Source organism: Struthio camelus, chromosome 3, assembly GCF_040807025.1.
Source record: "Struthio camelus isolate bStrCam1 chromosome 3, bStrCam1.hap1, whole genome shotgun sequence".
Classification (NCBI taxonomy): domain Eukaryota; kingdom Metazoa; phylum Chordata; class Aves; order Struthioniformes; family Struthionidae; genus Struthio; species Struthio camelus.
The window spans coordinates 71,434,287-71,449,720 of record NC_090944.1 but is presented as its reverse complement, the minus strand read 5'-3'; the positions used below and the strand labels follow the sequence as shown (position 1 = coordinate 71,449,720).

The 15,434-nt window shown below is 37.2% G+C and overlaps 1 protein-coding gene across 6 annotated transcripts in view; it reads left to right on the top strand.

The window, feature by feature from the left end:
* Nucleotides 1–15,434, top strand: part of MED23 (mediator complex subunit 23) — a 39,518-nt gene that overhangs the window by 21,996 nt on the left and 2,088 nt on the right. For all 6 annotated transcript variants that reach the window (XM_068938323.1, XM_068938321.1, XM_009688826.2 and 3 more), the window contains 11 exons: nucleotides 1,385–1,548; nucleotides 2,768–2,892; nucleotides 3,394–3,599; nucleotides 4,565–4,745; nucleotides 5,745–5,915; nucleotides 7,292–7,508; nucleotides 8,439–8,675; nucleotides 10,356–10,521; nucleotides 11,540–11,612; nucleotides 12,708–12,922; nucleotides 13,431–13,551. In XM_068938323.1, the coding sequence (XP_068794424.1) occupies nucleotides 1,385–1,548; nucleotides 2,768–2,892; nucleotides 3,394–3,599; nucleotides 4,565–4,745; nucleotides 5,745–5,915; nucleotides 7,292–7,508; nucleotides 8,439–8,675; nucleotides 10,356–10,521; nucleotides 11,540–11,612; nucleotides 12,708–12,922; nucleotides 13,431–13,551 (1,876 nt within the window). The remainder of the gene's footprint in view (nucleotides 1–1,384; nucleotides 1,549–2,767; nucleotides 2,893–3,393; nucleotides 3,600–4,564; nucleotides 4,746–5,744; nucleotides 5,916–7,291; nucleotides 7,509–8,438; nucleotides 8,676–10,355; nucleotides 10,522–11,539; nucleotides 11,613–12,707; nucleotides 12,923–13,430; nucleotides 13,552–15,434) is intronic.

Below are 15,434 nucleotides of genomic sequence, written 5' to 3'. Positions count from 1 at the left end.
CAGTAGAAAAACCAGCGATTGGCTTCTGCCAAAGGGACTAGTCATTCTTCGTCCTGTAGCAGGTATTAATTCCATTACAAGAATTAAGTTAGTTCTACTAATTTCTTTAGCAAAGTTAGTTTTCAGTCAGATCAGTGAGACAGTATGATTCATCCTGCAGCTGTACAGGAGCTAGTTAGCACAAAGATACGGTGGTTCGCATGGTATATGAGTAGGACTGGAGAGAAGAGTTTGTCCCTTGCATTGTCTAGTGCATGTCTTGCATCAGCATAAGCCAGTAGCCAATTTGGATACAAGAAAGATGGAAAAACTAGGTGAAGAAGCTTGATAATTGATATGCAGCTAATTGCAAGGAAAAACTTTGAGTTTAACTTATTTTTAAAATGCCTTTATTAAAGATGTTAAGCTGCAGAAGGGTATGAGGTATGGTTTTACATGCAGAATCCAGGTGTAGAAAAGTTGGGGGAAAGAGCATCCATTCAGATAGAGTAGGCTACCTCTTGCGGGTGATGCAAGGGAGAGAGAGAGAGCACTCATAGCGTTCATATCAAGGAGGTCTAATTACACTGTAGTTTCTTAGTCCAAACTCAATTAAAAGTTGCTCATCCTTTACTAAGAATAAGGAGAACAAGGGAGGATACATTCCTGTTTAATTTCAAGGTCTTGCTGTATTTACTGATTTTTTTTTTTGTTTGTTTTGTCTTGTTAGACTGAAATATAAAACCTGGACAGTAATCTGTTACCTGAAATGTGTACAGCTAGATTGGAGTTAACTAATCTATAGCTTTGGGATTTGAGAGGCAGTGTTATAAATGTCCTAAATTGCTTCAAACTAGCTAGTGTGATAAACGCTTTGAAGTAGAGCAGTTGAAAATAAAAGTGGAAATGAAAAGCAGTACTTCCTGATTACTTTAATAAAGACAGTTTAGTGCTGTCTGCCTCTAGGAAGTAGTTTGCTTTGCAACTTCCCATGTGTTATTTATGCCTTTTTCTTCTGTTCTTGTATTTACTTCTTTATTAGACTAGCAGATATAAATATGTTCGAAAGCAAACAAAAGGAGGAGGATGTAAATTGGAGAGGCTTAAGGATCTTTTTCAGGGGCCCTGCACCTGGAATTTTATGGATATTTTTAAATACAGGTATCCAGAAATCACTATTGCAACTTTTGGGAGCTTTATTTGGAAATTAAATATTTAAATGATTGAAAACAAGTTTATTAAAGGGTGGAAAACCCAAACTTTTCCAAATTGTTAAGAACATCACTTCCAAAGCAAGTGTTTCCCTATTAATTGAAGGAAAAAACAGAGGAAAAGTGTATATTTTGGAGTCTCAGGAGCAGTAGTATAAGCATGCTTTGCTAACTGGACTATTTCCTTCTTTTAGCGTTGAGAGTACTGCTCTACGGCTAATCACAGCTTTGGGCAGCTCAGAGGTCCAGCCACAGTTTACACGATTCCTCAGTGATCCCAAAACTGTTCTTTCAGCAGAATCAGAAGAACTCAACAGGGCTCTGATCTTGACTCTAGCTAGAGCAACGCATGTGACAGGTAATAGTGGTACTTTGAGGTAACATGTAAGTGAAAGGTGAAGTCAAGCCATTTCTCTAAAATACAGTCGAACAGAACAACTTTCTGTATCCTGGAAATGACACCGTAATAGAACATTGCACATAATTTTTTTTTTCTTTTTTGAAGTCTAGTTTAGTTTTATTTCAAAATATTGCAATATTTTTAGAGAAAGAAGTTACTATGAAAGTAGTGCTGAAGTCAGAAGTTGTTTAAAAGTTGCTTTGCTGCACAGATGCAGTGTAACTAGCTTTTCCCCCCACTATCTTCTATTTCTGATTTCATTTTTTAATTTGAAATGTTTGGACTGATTTATTGATGGATACCTTAAAAACATGGAATGTTCAATGCAAGTGTATTGTTTAATGCAGAAGCCGTGCTCTCTTTCTCTTCTTTCTCTTCAAGAAAATGTAGTTTAAGTTTTGGGTTTGTTTTGTTGGGGAAGGGAGTAAGGGAAGCATTTCCTGTGGATTTTAATGTTCAACAATTTGCAGTGACAGAGGACAGGTTTTTGTTAGCATTCAGAGGGATATTTTCTCCATTTCCTTCATTTACACTGAAAATGCAGTTCTAATCTGGAGACTTGCTGTAGAGTTAGACCAGTTGTGACTTCACCAAAACAGGGAGAAAATTTGAAAGGGAAGAGGTTCATGTTAGTTTTTCTTTTTTTTCTTTTTTATTTGATCTTTGTTCTACCTGCAGTGTTACATCAACAACGGGGTTTTGGAGGGGAGGGGGCCTTTTTTTTTTTTTTTTTTGTTTAAGCCAAATCTATAAAAATGGCATCTGGCAATTTTATGATTATCATCTTCCTCAGGATTTTTTAAATGAAGACTTATCAGTTAATCAGCAAAAGCTTATCTTATTGTCATTACAGGAAATTAAATATAAAGCCTTAAAATCATGCTTGCTTTATTTCTAGCTCAAAACTTAAAAATAATTTCATTATTGTTAACACCATAAATAAGATAGTATCCAGCTTGTTCTACACCATAAATAAGATAGTATCCAGCTTGTTCTACAGGGCAAATAAGGTTCAAAGGAAAGGATTGGGGAAGAAGGCCAAAAAGATAAATCTGTTGGATCAGCAAAGCCTTGATCCATGTGACTGTGAAAGGAATACCAGTAAGAAACGTGTCTTGGTACGAAAATCTCATATCATCAATCCATTGTGCTTTATTAATGTTGAATGTTGGTTTAGATTTTTTCACAGGCTCTGATTCAATTCAGGGAACTTGGTGCAAGGACATATTGCAGACTATCATGAGTTTTACTCCTCATAACTGGGCGTCACATACACTAAGCTGTTTTCCAGCCCCTTTGCAGGTAATAGTTTCAAATTGTTAATTTTCTAAGTAGAAATAGGGAGAATTCACACTCTTAAAAGGATTCTGTGCCTTTTGCTAGTTGGTAGGATTCTTCTGTCTGGACTACATCAACCTCAGTTCACTAAAGAAAGCAATATGATTGTAACGCTGATATTTCTTCAGAAGTGCATTATGCTTTTCCTGGAGTATTCTAAGGTCAAGTTTGGCCAGCTGATTCTGCCAGTCAAAAGTAAATCAAGTTTGAAAGAAAAAAAAAAAATTATAGAAAAACCCCTCTCCCTCATGGCAACTTGTCACATAACTTACTGACGAGACAATCACTGTGACGTCACAGTGAAGCAACAACCCTATCTAGTACTTCTTTTTTTTTTTTTTTTTTTTTTTTTGGTACATGAAGGTAAAAAATCATAAGATGCCCTTCTTAAATCAGGGTAAAGTTTACCTGTTCTAATGTTTTATTTTAGAGCTTTCAGTCACAACAAAGCCTGCTTCCTTTCAGGTATTCTTCAAACAAAATAATGTACCCCAGGAAAGCCGTTTTAACCTGAAGAAGAACGTGGAAGAGGAATATAGAAAGTGGAAATCTATGACCAATGAGAATGATATAATCACACACTTTTCCATGCAAGGTTCACCCCCTCTTTTCCTATGTCTTCTATGGAAGATGTTATTAGAGACTGATCACATTAATCAGATTGGTTACAGGTGAGCTTAAAAGATGTGCTATTTCAAAGTTGTTTTTGTTTTGTTTTTTAATGGAATTCAAGGCATGGAAAAAAGAAGTGGAGCTAGATATTAGCGTAGCTTAATAATAGGGCAATATTTAAGACTGCTAGCACCTCCTGGCTACAGGTGTTTTATCATGTAGAGATCAGCGAGGCATGTTCCTCCTGGTAAGAGAATTGCAGACAAGGGTGTGAGCTGTTTGAGTTAAGCAATTTACTTGTAGTGAGTTAGTATTTCATACAATTATAAATAGAAAGGAACTTTTATTTATATATTTTTATATATATGTTTTTATATATATAAATAAAAAATAGCATTTATTTACTTAGCCTTTATATGTTAATAAAGGCTGAATATTAAAATAATAATACTGTGTTAGATTAAGCTGAAGATTTTTATAGAGGCAGTAGTATTACGATTATCCATAGTTGTTCTCAGTAGTAACAACTTCAGCTCCAGAGTCAGGAATAACAGATTACTCTTTTTTTCTTTTAGGCTTCATAGGGTCTGTTGAAATAATTAATATTTGTGATATAGCATGTGTTAGTCTTCTGTGCAGTGAGGAAATACTAATATTTTAATGCTATGGTTATATTAAAACATGCACTGAAGGAGAATAACAGTAAGTTGGTGAAGCCTCTCCTAACAGGTGTATAACTGAAAATGCAGTTCTATCTAGGTGATGCATGGATTCTGAGAAGAACACTACAGACATATGTTGGTGTACTTGAAGAGTTTCATCTAATTGGTATCTAGACTTTGGCGTCCCCTAGCTCAAGGGAGGTGGTTGGTTGTTTGAGTAGGTTTTGTACAAATATTTTCTTAAAACAATCTTGTAAAATAAACCAGTTAGTAACAATTGTTCATTGTTTTTTCTTTTCTTAATATGTTTTTATTTGTGTGAGCATGCTTGACTTTTCGTTCTCCCCTTTTCTCTCTGTTAGAGTATTGGAAAGAATTGGGGCCAGAGCTTTGGTGGCACATGTCAGGACGTTTGCAGATTTCTTGGTGTATGAATTCTCTACCTCAGCTGGAGGCCAGCAGCTCAACAAATGTATTGAGATACTCAATGATATGGTATGGAAATACAACATTGTAACACTGGATAGGCTGATACTATGTTTGGTAAGTATTACCAAAAAGATCAGATGCAAGAAGTTTCTTTTATCAATTCTTGGTCATTGCCTTCTGAATCACTTTTGTAGGAACCATCTGTTTAAAAATGCATTGATTTTTAAAGAGTGAATATTTGCTAATCCAATGATCAAGTTAAATGATGGATTGCTTCTGTAAGAGACAGAAAATTCAGCGTCTTACAGTTCTTTGAATCTTCAGGAGAAGCTTCCTTGATTATATAATGGCAGCCATTAAATTGGCGTTCTTAAGTGTTGCTGTTAGTGCTCTGAATCTTTTGACCTCAGAATAATGCAATCATTTCTGCAATCCGAAAAGATAGAAGGGGTATGACATGCCATTATTGGGAAACAAATGGAAAGTCGTGTAGCTGTACGAGAGAATGGTGTCTTTGCTTAAAGTTCAGCCTGCTGCATCAGAAAAGCAGGTGACATTGCTTTCTCTGTCTTTTCAGTTTACCTTGTGAAATAATGAAGCTATCCAGAGAATTAAATTCTTCAGTAATTATCCTTTACTTATATTTTAAAATCTCTTCCTAACATAAAGCTGATGGTTTTGATTTTAGTTTGATTTTTTCCAAACTGAAGGCCAAACATGTTAGCCAACTGAATGCATATGATTCTGGAAGTGGCCAGAACTTTGAAGCAAGCTTAGTTTCCTTATCATTAATCGGACATCACTGCAAAGAGATCTGACAACCAGAAGAGGAATTGGAGTTCTTGAACACCATGCTGCCACTGGGACTTTTGTGAGGCTTGCTGCCTGTGGAATAGAAAATGGGATGGATGCTTTTCACAGCACATGAGGGAGCCTGCTTCTGTTCTGTGTCTTCACAGCCAAAATACAGTTGAGAGACCATATGTTCAATGTGAACTTGTGTGCAGATATGTCTCATGTGCAGCCACGTTCCTTAGACAGTATTTTGGTGGTTCTAAAGCAGACGGTAGCATCAGCTGTAATTCCATGTTTTCTGATCCTTTTTGTTTAAAGGCCATGCGTAGTCATGAAGGAAATGAAGCTCAAGTCTGTTACTTCATAATTCAGTTACTTTTACTCAAGCCTAACGATTTCAGAAACAGAGTGAGTGATTTCGTGAAGGAGAATTCACCAGAGCACTGGCTGCAGAATGACTGGCATACTAAGCATATGAGTTATCACAAGGTAACAAAGCTCATGTGGTGTGTTTTTTTTTTTTTTTAATTGCTATTATACTTTCTGTGCAGTTCAGATTAGCCAAAGAATCTTTTGTTTTGAAAATTATAGGCCTGCTCTCTAAGTTTTCTTGGAGTTGCTAGAAATTTATTTGAGCTAGTATAAAATCACTTAAGTCTATGGAATAACATTTAAATAATAATGCAGTGGTATTCCAAAGTAGAAGCAGCTGACAGATTGGGGATTATTGCTCATCTAAATCCAGTCATTTTAATATGTTGGCTGTACTAAAATTCACTTAGAACATAGTTCTTGTGCATCAGGGAAGATGGATTTACTTCTGGTAAAGACTAGGTTTAATTGTTGTTGCATTTTATCTTAATTATTATTAAGGCTTCTACTATCTCCTGTCTGGCAAGAACAGAGCCCCAACATCTTAGGGAAGAGGATTGCTTTGATTTTAATGCTGCTCCAAAGGTAGTGGGTTCTGCTGACTAGAAAAAGGATATAGCAGCAGGAACGTTCAACCAAAGGCAGTACATTGACACCAAGTCAAAGCAGATATGAGCGAACTCTCTTGCAGCTAAACAGATGAATTTTGATGCAGAAGTTTAGTCTATATTAGCTTTCAGCCTTAACAGTGCGCTGTTTTAGCAGTGCCTGAACTTGTAAGTGTAGCTGGGAAGCATTAGCGTGGGCACTGCTGTAACATAGCTGTGCAGTCACCAAACCCAAGCTGGCATATAGAAATTCCAGTCACAGGTAAAATGTTACAAGCTCAGCCTTCAACTGTACTCATCTGGTATCTGAGTACGCTCTGATTGTTTCCCAGGGTGGGATTCTGGATGTGATCCTGGGCAATACTGGATGTGATCCTGGGCAATATGCTCTGGGTGACCCTGCTTGAGCAGGGAGGTTGGACTAGATGATCTCCAGAGGTCCCTTCCAACCTAAACGATTCTGTGATTACATGCTCATTATTTCTCGTGTTCTGATTCACTACGTGATGCAGAACACTTCAAAAGTGCTGAATTTCCCCTAGGCTCTCCCTTAAAATGCTTTACAAGGGAGACACAAGCACTGACTGCTGCTTTTGGTTTTTTCTTAGTACGCTCAATGATCTCTTATGCCCGCTTTGAGTGGTGCTGAATCTCCATATGTTTGCTCTTTTCTCCAAGAAGTTATACGTTACTCATAATCACTAAATAGTTCACTCAAAGATGAATTTTCTTTGGTAAGTTTTACATTGGAAGTCTGTTATTGTACTCTTACATGACAGTGATGGTTATGATTGTGTCTTTTTAAAGCAGTGTAGGTATTGAATATTTAACCTAATGGTTTTAAAGAAAGAGCTTTTAATTTTGTTGTTGTTTTTTCCCTCCCAGAAATATCCTGAAAAGTTGTATTTTGAAGGCTTGGCAGAGCAAGTCAACCCCCCAGTTCAGATCCAGCCCCAGTACCTGCCAATTTATTTTGGAAATGTATGCCTGCGCTTTCTGCCAGTGTTTGACATTGTAATCCATAGATTTCTGGAATTGCTTCCGGTGTCCAAATCACTAGAAACTTTACTGGATCATCTGGGAGGTTTATACAAATTCCATGGTGAGTTATCTGTGGGCATAAACTCTTTGTTCCTGTTGTAGTTATTCTATTCTCTTTATTACAGCATGTTGTTAAGAAAATGTTGTAGACCTTGAATAGCAGGCTGCGTTAGCTTACTGACTGCTGAGCAGAACCTTCTTCTGTTAGCACAGTGGCCTTTAATCCTTTCCTATTTTGTGAGCCACATCTGTGCCTAGAGACACAATCCCTGTTGAGCGAACTTCAGCCTACTAACAATAAACTTGCTTTTATTCGGGTAACTTCTGCTCATTCCTCCTTTTCACCTTTCTCTTTCGCTGCCTTCCAGTAGTGGTACCTGGGCCTCCTCTGTCCTAAGAATCCTGATGCCCAGACTGAAACATCTGAAAAAGTTTCTCCATCTGTCCCTTTTTACCTTAAAGTTCTAACAATTTAATGTGTGTGTAGTTTGGGGAGATTTGGGGGGTTTTTTTGTTTGTTTTTTTTAATGCTTTTATAATTGCAGCTGGTATAGCTGACATTGCTAAATGCCTGAGCATCACAGAGCAATGTTCTTTCTTTACTGTCATCTTATACATGAGTTCTTCCTTTTTAATACCTTTAAATGAAGATATGACTTAGAGTGTTTGTTTATGACTATGTTAGTATTACCGTAAATACATAAACAATTAGCAATATTGATTTTTTTCCTTGGTCACTTCTAGCCTTTCCCACACACATTAAAGTATATGTACAGGACAAAGACAAATCGATTTTTTTTTTTTAATAAAATTGTATTTAATTTAAGAGCACAAATGAGTTCTATTTATATTTTGAAGTAGTACATACAACTTAGTTGTGCAGAGCTCTTGATTGAATTTTATGTTTGCCACCACAGTTATAACAGTGATGTTAGAAGATATTTCTGGGGGTTTTTTGGTTACTGTTGTTTTGAATTGTTTTCCTTGGCAGATCGTCCAGTGACTTACCTGTACAACACTCTTCACTATTATGAGAGGCATCTCAGAGAGCGCACAAACCTCAAGAGAAAGCTTGTTCATGCCATTATTGGCTCTCTGAAAGATAATCGCCCTCTGGGCTGGTGTCTAAGTGATACTTATCTCAAATGTGCTATGAATGCCCGAGAAGATAATCCATGGATTCCTGATGACACTTACTATTGCAAACTCATTGGAAGACTAGTAGACAATATCCTTCTTAAAATTTGTATTAAATAAGGTGTGTCAATGTCTTGCAGCTTCCTTTCATCAAAACATAAAGTTCAATTTCCATCTGTTAAGATATGAAATAAAGCTTGGGGGTTTTATTTAGTTGAACATGTTGGGCTAAATTCATATTCAGTGTGCTTCAGTATATTTGAACCATGTGGGTTTGTTGCTAGAGGTGTGAAGAAAGTCAAAGCAGTGAATTAGGTAAGCAGACGGAACTGATTTGAGATGATGATAAAGTATTAGATATTGGTGGCCACTTTTGCCAGTACAGAGCAGTGCTTCATAATTTGAGAAATTGTTTGGAAGCTGAAAATCTGTAATCTTTTTTGTTTTGTGGGGTTTTTTATTATTATTTTTATTCTACAGGGAGACTGTGCTCTCCTAGTTGTAACTTCTTGGAAGATATAATGAAAACAAATAAGTACAGTACAGCTATGTAAGTATTTCAGTATAAATATTTTAGTTCACTTCTAAATACAAACAATGATGCTAATGCATTCCAAATTGAATTTTAGTTTCCACATAAAAGCATGAGTGTTTAAAAAATAATCTAGAAAATGAGATTATTTTTTTCTAATGCAATTATCAATATTATTAAGAATAAAATATTGTCAGCAGTGCCACATTTAAGACTTTATGTAACAGGTTGTGTGCAGTCAAGAGCAGTATCTTGAGCAGGGAGGTTGGACTAGATGATCTCCAGAGGTCCCTTCCAACCTCAACGATTCTGTGATTCTGTATACTTGCTGTTATTAATTAGTGAGAATCTTTTTTTAGGAAGAAAAACTAGAAATTATATTTAACACAAGCCTAAATTTACTTAATTATTGGTGGGTTTTTTTTTTTTTACAATTATGAATACAACTGCTGTAAATTACTTTTTGGAATAACTGATGAACCCATACAGTTGTGTTCTAGAGAACAGAACTAGTGAATCTCCGTGGACACCTTGTCTTCAGGTTAGCTTTACTGAAGATGGCCAGTTTTCTGGCTATCGTGTCTCTTCCTTCAATAGTTCTTCAGCAGCTTGCCTCTTATGTGTAGCTTGGAAGAAGGTTATTCGATCTCCCTGAGGAAAGCACAAGTTAAGTAACTATACTACTTTTATGTAAATATCAGAAGTGTGTTAAGAGATCTTTCCTATATGCAGCTAACGTGAACTAATCTCGTTCTGGAAAGTAGAGAATTTTCAAAGACTAAGCAGTAGTTCATGTTGCATGACTTCACCTTAGAATTCTGCTGGGCAACCTTATAGTGAGGCAAGTTAATACTTTCAGATTATGTAGAGTAGAAAATTCTAGTTATTTTTTGTTGTCTTGGTTTGGAAGCAGATGGTGAATGAGATATTTGGTAGTGTTTTGTTCCGCTTAATCAGGAAAATATATTCCTTGCATGACCCTGTATGTGCAGTAATATCTATAGCTGTGTATTTATGTAGTCCTTCAGTGTTTTTTGGTGACTCTGTCATTCATTGCCTTAGGTTCATACTTTTGTCCTCATGTCTTAGATTCATGGACTGCGGTTGTTATTCATTATCAGTAGCTTATCTTTCACTTCAATTTAATTTTGTATGTGGGATGTACAGGTGTACTTTAAAACAGTTTGCGGTTTTTACTGATCCTTAATGAGGATGATTCTTTTCCTTAATCATTGTTACCTATGGCAGGCAAATCTCCTGGTCCATTTCCAAATTGTGACTGGAGATTCAATGAGTTTCCTAACCCAGCTGCTCATGCTCTCCATGTTACATGCGTTGAGCTCATGGCTCTGGCTGTTCCAGGGAAGGACGTAGGCAATGCACTACTAAATGTTGTGCTGAAGAGGTATGTTGGCTCTCTGAAACTGTTTTGTGCAAGCTATAATGCATCAATTACAGCTTAGGTAGTCTGTTATCATAATTTTCTTTAGTTTCTTGTAAATCTTTAAGTATTAATACCTAAAGTTTTATATAAAAAGTGTTTTTGCAGAACAAACAGGGCTGTAGGGATCAAGCAGAAGAATAACTTTTTGGATTCCCATGTTTTCCTAACAACTCTTTGCTTCAGGAACAGTTGATTCAGCATGATCCTGTTGAATCAATGGAGGGAGCATCTTGCACTGGCTGCATAGTCCTCCAGTGGGTTCAGTGAAACAAAGGCTGAGAAGGAATTATCATCCCTTCGTCCAGGGTGGGGAGACCTCATGAGCTAACATCACACGATCTTTGAAAGCAAAGGAGGAGTGAGGAGTGACTGGCAGTACTCTGAATCCTCCTGATGCTAGTATAAAATTAGAGAGATCTTGAAACAGACTAGTGTTCCTAGGGTAGCTTTCTGTGGTGATGCGTTAGAGCGGACCCCATAGTTCTTTCTCTTGATTTCTGGCTTGGCCGCTGTGGAAAAGAACTGCAGTGGAGGGGAGGGTCTAACGCTTCTGCAGTGATTCAGATGTAGTCTCTGATTAACAGTGGCAAACAAACTATTCCTTTACTGCCTTATTCAGCTTAGTTCCTTATTGTTGTTTGCTTTGTTTGAGACACATGGAGGGGAGGGATCAACCAGGGATAAGTAACACTTAAACACTCAAGGTTATTCAGTAGGAAGAAGAGCATAAAAGCAACCTTTGAAGAACACATGCTGCAAAACGGAAATCATATCTAAACAAAATTTTGCCAGCAGTATCAAATTCGTAAAAATTCATACTGTCTCTTGCCTCTTTTAGATAGCTTCATGTGTCTGTGTAGCGCTCTTAACTTCTCAAGGAAAATTCTCCGCATACGTATGCGTTTTCTCTTTAAGTATACCAAAAGCACAGATTGCGTTTATGAATTTCAGGGTTTGCATTTACTTTTTCTGTCTGTAGTCAGCCCCTGGTGCCAAGAGAGAATATCACAGCTTGGATGAATGCTATTGGACTAATTATCACAGCCTTACCAGTGAGTCCGTTTGTCTTTTCTTTCTTTCCATGATAAAAATCTCTTCTTCCGTATAAGGTTTATTACCTTTCTAGGGTTACGTTGTAAGAATGTTTGCAGTTTGCAGTGTGACAGCCAGCATCTGTAGATTCCTCAGTAAGCCATTCTGAAGGCCATTTGGGTGTTTGAAAAACATCTTTTTCTACTCCAGCATTGAAAGTATGGCCATGGTTGGGTTTTTTTTCCTATTATGTTTTGAGGCTAGAGTGAAAAGAAGTAAATCATTCCTTTTGAAAACATGATTAAATGCTATATGCATAGTATGAATTGAGGACAAGCGATGAAATGAGTTTCTGATGCAAAGCTAATTTTGCATTAACGCTTGTAGTTGCACACTTCATATCTCTTAAACCATGTAAATGAGATGTGGCTAAGACTGCAAAAGCAAATATGTGCAGTATAAGAGTTCATGTTTCTATAGAAACTTTGATCTTCTGAATATATTGGCTCAATAGCTGATTGCATTCAACACTAGGGCTGTCTGAATAACTTTGATCTTGTTTATTTGTTGCTTATATGTGCAACAGTTCTCTTAGCCTTTCCCTGTGGCTTCTCTCCCTCAGTAAAATGACTCATTTCCTTGGAAAAGAGCCAACACAGATTTCATTCTTGTTATTTTTGATACGGTGCTTTTATATGTCCTGCCTATTTCTTGTCCTTGAACCTTCATCTATATTGTTCCCTGACGTTTGCACCTTTCCCTGTTTTCTTTTTCCGTTTTGGATATTTTTGTCTGGTTTTTGTGCCTATACTCAGAAAATTCTATCTTCTACTGTGGTATTCACCCTTCACTCTACTTCTTTTGGAGCCCTTTACGTTCTTTCATTAGATACTTAAATTCATTAAATATGTCTTGATAATGCCACACCCTTTTCTGCTAACATGGAGATGTCACATATTATCCTTCGTAACTTAAGAATGATGTCTACCAGGCGGGGTTGTAAAATACCATGTAGTTGAGAACACTTTATAATACAATAATAGAGAAGAGATGCGAAAGCACGGTATTAGATGCTCCTCTTCTCAGAAATAATTTAGGCCTTTTGTTTTTCCCAGGAGCCATACTGGATTGTTCTCCATGATCGCATTGTGAGTGTTATCAACAGTCCCAGCTTGACATCGGAGACAGAGTGGGTTGGCTACCCATTCCAGCTGTTTGACTTCACAGCATGTCACCAATCTTACTCTGAGATGAGCTGTAGCTACACTTTGGCTTTGGCACATGCTGTCTGGCATCATTCTAGCATTGGACAGCTTTCTCTTATTCCCAAGTAGGTGTAGACATTTGGTAATTTAATTTTTTAAAATTCCATGCGTATTATAGGTAACTAAGCTGTACCTGTAATATTTATACCAGCCTACACATACAGGGGAAGCACCAAAGGCTACCAGCTAGATCACAAGTTCTTTTCCAGCCCTTTCTTCCCCTTCCGAGGCTACTATTATCTATGTAGTTCTCCTCTAAAGATGTGTTCCTGTCAAAGAGTGACCCTTGTTTTGACTCCGGTGTTAAAACTTGGGAGGACGCCTTTTTGATTTTACGTGTTGTTTTGCTGAGCTTGAGTGAGATTCTGTGTTTCCTTGGGACAAGGTTGCCTGTTCTAGTCTAGTAATAATGCCTGGAAATCTTCCAGAGCTTTGTTGCAATTCAGCAAACAATTATTTCACTGTATTTTCTGAAATGAAGGCCCAAATCTGTGAGAGACAATGAGATATTTTGGGCAGAATTTGGGACGGCTTGGTCCAGTTGAAGTAATAAACATCTTGGAAATACTTCAGGTTCCTCACAGAAGTACTGATACCCATAGTGAAAACAGAGTTCCAGTTACTCTATGTTTACCATCTTGTTGGTCCTTTTCTACAACGGTTCCAGCAGGAGAGGACACGATGCATGATAGAGGTAAGGTGTAGCTCTTGGCCTGATTTTTACGATCTATTTTATTTTTGCCTTGCAATTTTAAAACAAAGCAGTGAGTGAGATTTCTGATAGAGATTCAGCACTGGATTCTGTATATATGTAGTGTTATTTTCAAGGATCTCAAGTGCTGTGTTGGGATCCAGCTACCTAATTAATTAAAGTCTTCTCAGCTTGGGTCAGGATAAAAAAACACTTAGCGCTTCAGAAAAACAAACAAGCAAAAATAGTCACAGCCAGGCTGTCTGGGCCAAATACGCATGTTATCTGGCTCTCAGATGGCATGCAAAATGTGCATCAGACCAGTTGCCTGTTTCTAAAGCCTCTCGCCAGGGGAAGGAAGCTTTGCAAAAGCTGAGGATCACAGGGATGGTGGAGCACAGGCTGCTCCATACATTCATGTGGATATGAATAAGGTTAGGGGAGGAGAAATGAAACAGATGTGGCTAGTAGGCAAAAGAGCTAAAAACCTGCAGGCAGGAGAGTCTCTTCTAGAAAGAAGCACGAAACTTGGAAATCCAAAGTCTTTGAATTTGTCTGCTCTCAGTAAATTTCTGCAAAGCCTACATGGCAAATATGGATCTCATCTCCCTCTGTTGTCTGACCAGCATAACCTGTAATACTTTTTCATCTTCAATTGCCAGTATCTGTGTTGAGGATTTCACCGTGAACCTTCTTAGGTCCCCATTAGGAGCTGTACTTGCAAAATTCCACCACCCCCCCCCCCCCACCACCCCCAGTCATTTTGTGAACAGGTCATGAAATGCAGGGATGCGTGCACGCTGAGAGAAGAATTTAGTCACTATTATTTCCAAATGTGTGGCTATATCATGAACTCGGGACACTGTAAGCAGCTATATCAGGTAGTTAAATAATCATATGGCAGTGTTACTCTATACTTGTTTCCATTTCTCCTTTAGTTTTGCTACTGCCTTCTGTGGTGTGGGGTGGTTTTTTTGTCTTTTTTTTTTGGTATATTGCTTTGGAAATATGAAACAAAATAAATATGTCATCCTCTGGGAATCCATGATATTTTCATTGTAGTTTTAAATAATAAAAAAATAAAGCGCACTTCAAAAATCTTTCATAAAGTGGTACCTAAATAAAAGCAGTAGAGAGCAACAGAAAACACCACTTAGGCGTGGGGCAGTATCTTTTTATGGATTCCTGTAGAGTGCTATAAACAGCTAGTAAATATTGCTTTCACTGTGGTTTTTTTTTTTTCTTCCTTCCTTCCTCAGTCAGGAAGGAAATGGATTTTTTTTTCTAGGTCTATGTTTTGTATATTGCACCTAAATACAACAGTTAAAAAGCTGTCTTCTCTCCGCGTTCCTTAACGTTCTCTTGCCACTTCTTTTCCTATACAAGGAGCTGATTTCAGTCTAAGGAAATCCTACTGACTTGCTGCCCTCAGAGTGGGCAGCAACTACCATGTGGTTTAAATGATCTTAAATGACCAATCACAAAGTTCAAATTTCTCATTGGCATTTTTAAAGGACCGTAAGCTGACATATGTTTGTGCACAACACTTCCTTAATAGGTATACTCAAACTTGTTGTCTAATCATAAACTCTTTGTGGAGAATGCTTGAATCATTAAAAAGGACTCTATGCTTTTGCTGAGACCTTGTTTAAGTCTAAATACAAGCTAAACACAGTAGTCCATGATATCTTCTTTCTAGAAGAATCAAATTGTATGTTCAGCTTTTCATAGTTATTTATTAAGGTCTAGTTTTGTCAGCTGCATAGGTGTTTATTCAAAGCATATTGCAATCAGTGATGTTTAAGCACTAGTTTATACAGCATGTACCAAAATATTGTTGTCATACTGGTTGAAAGTTAACTTGGGAAAGTAGAATCATTTAATTA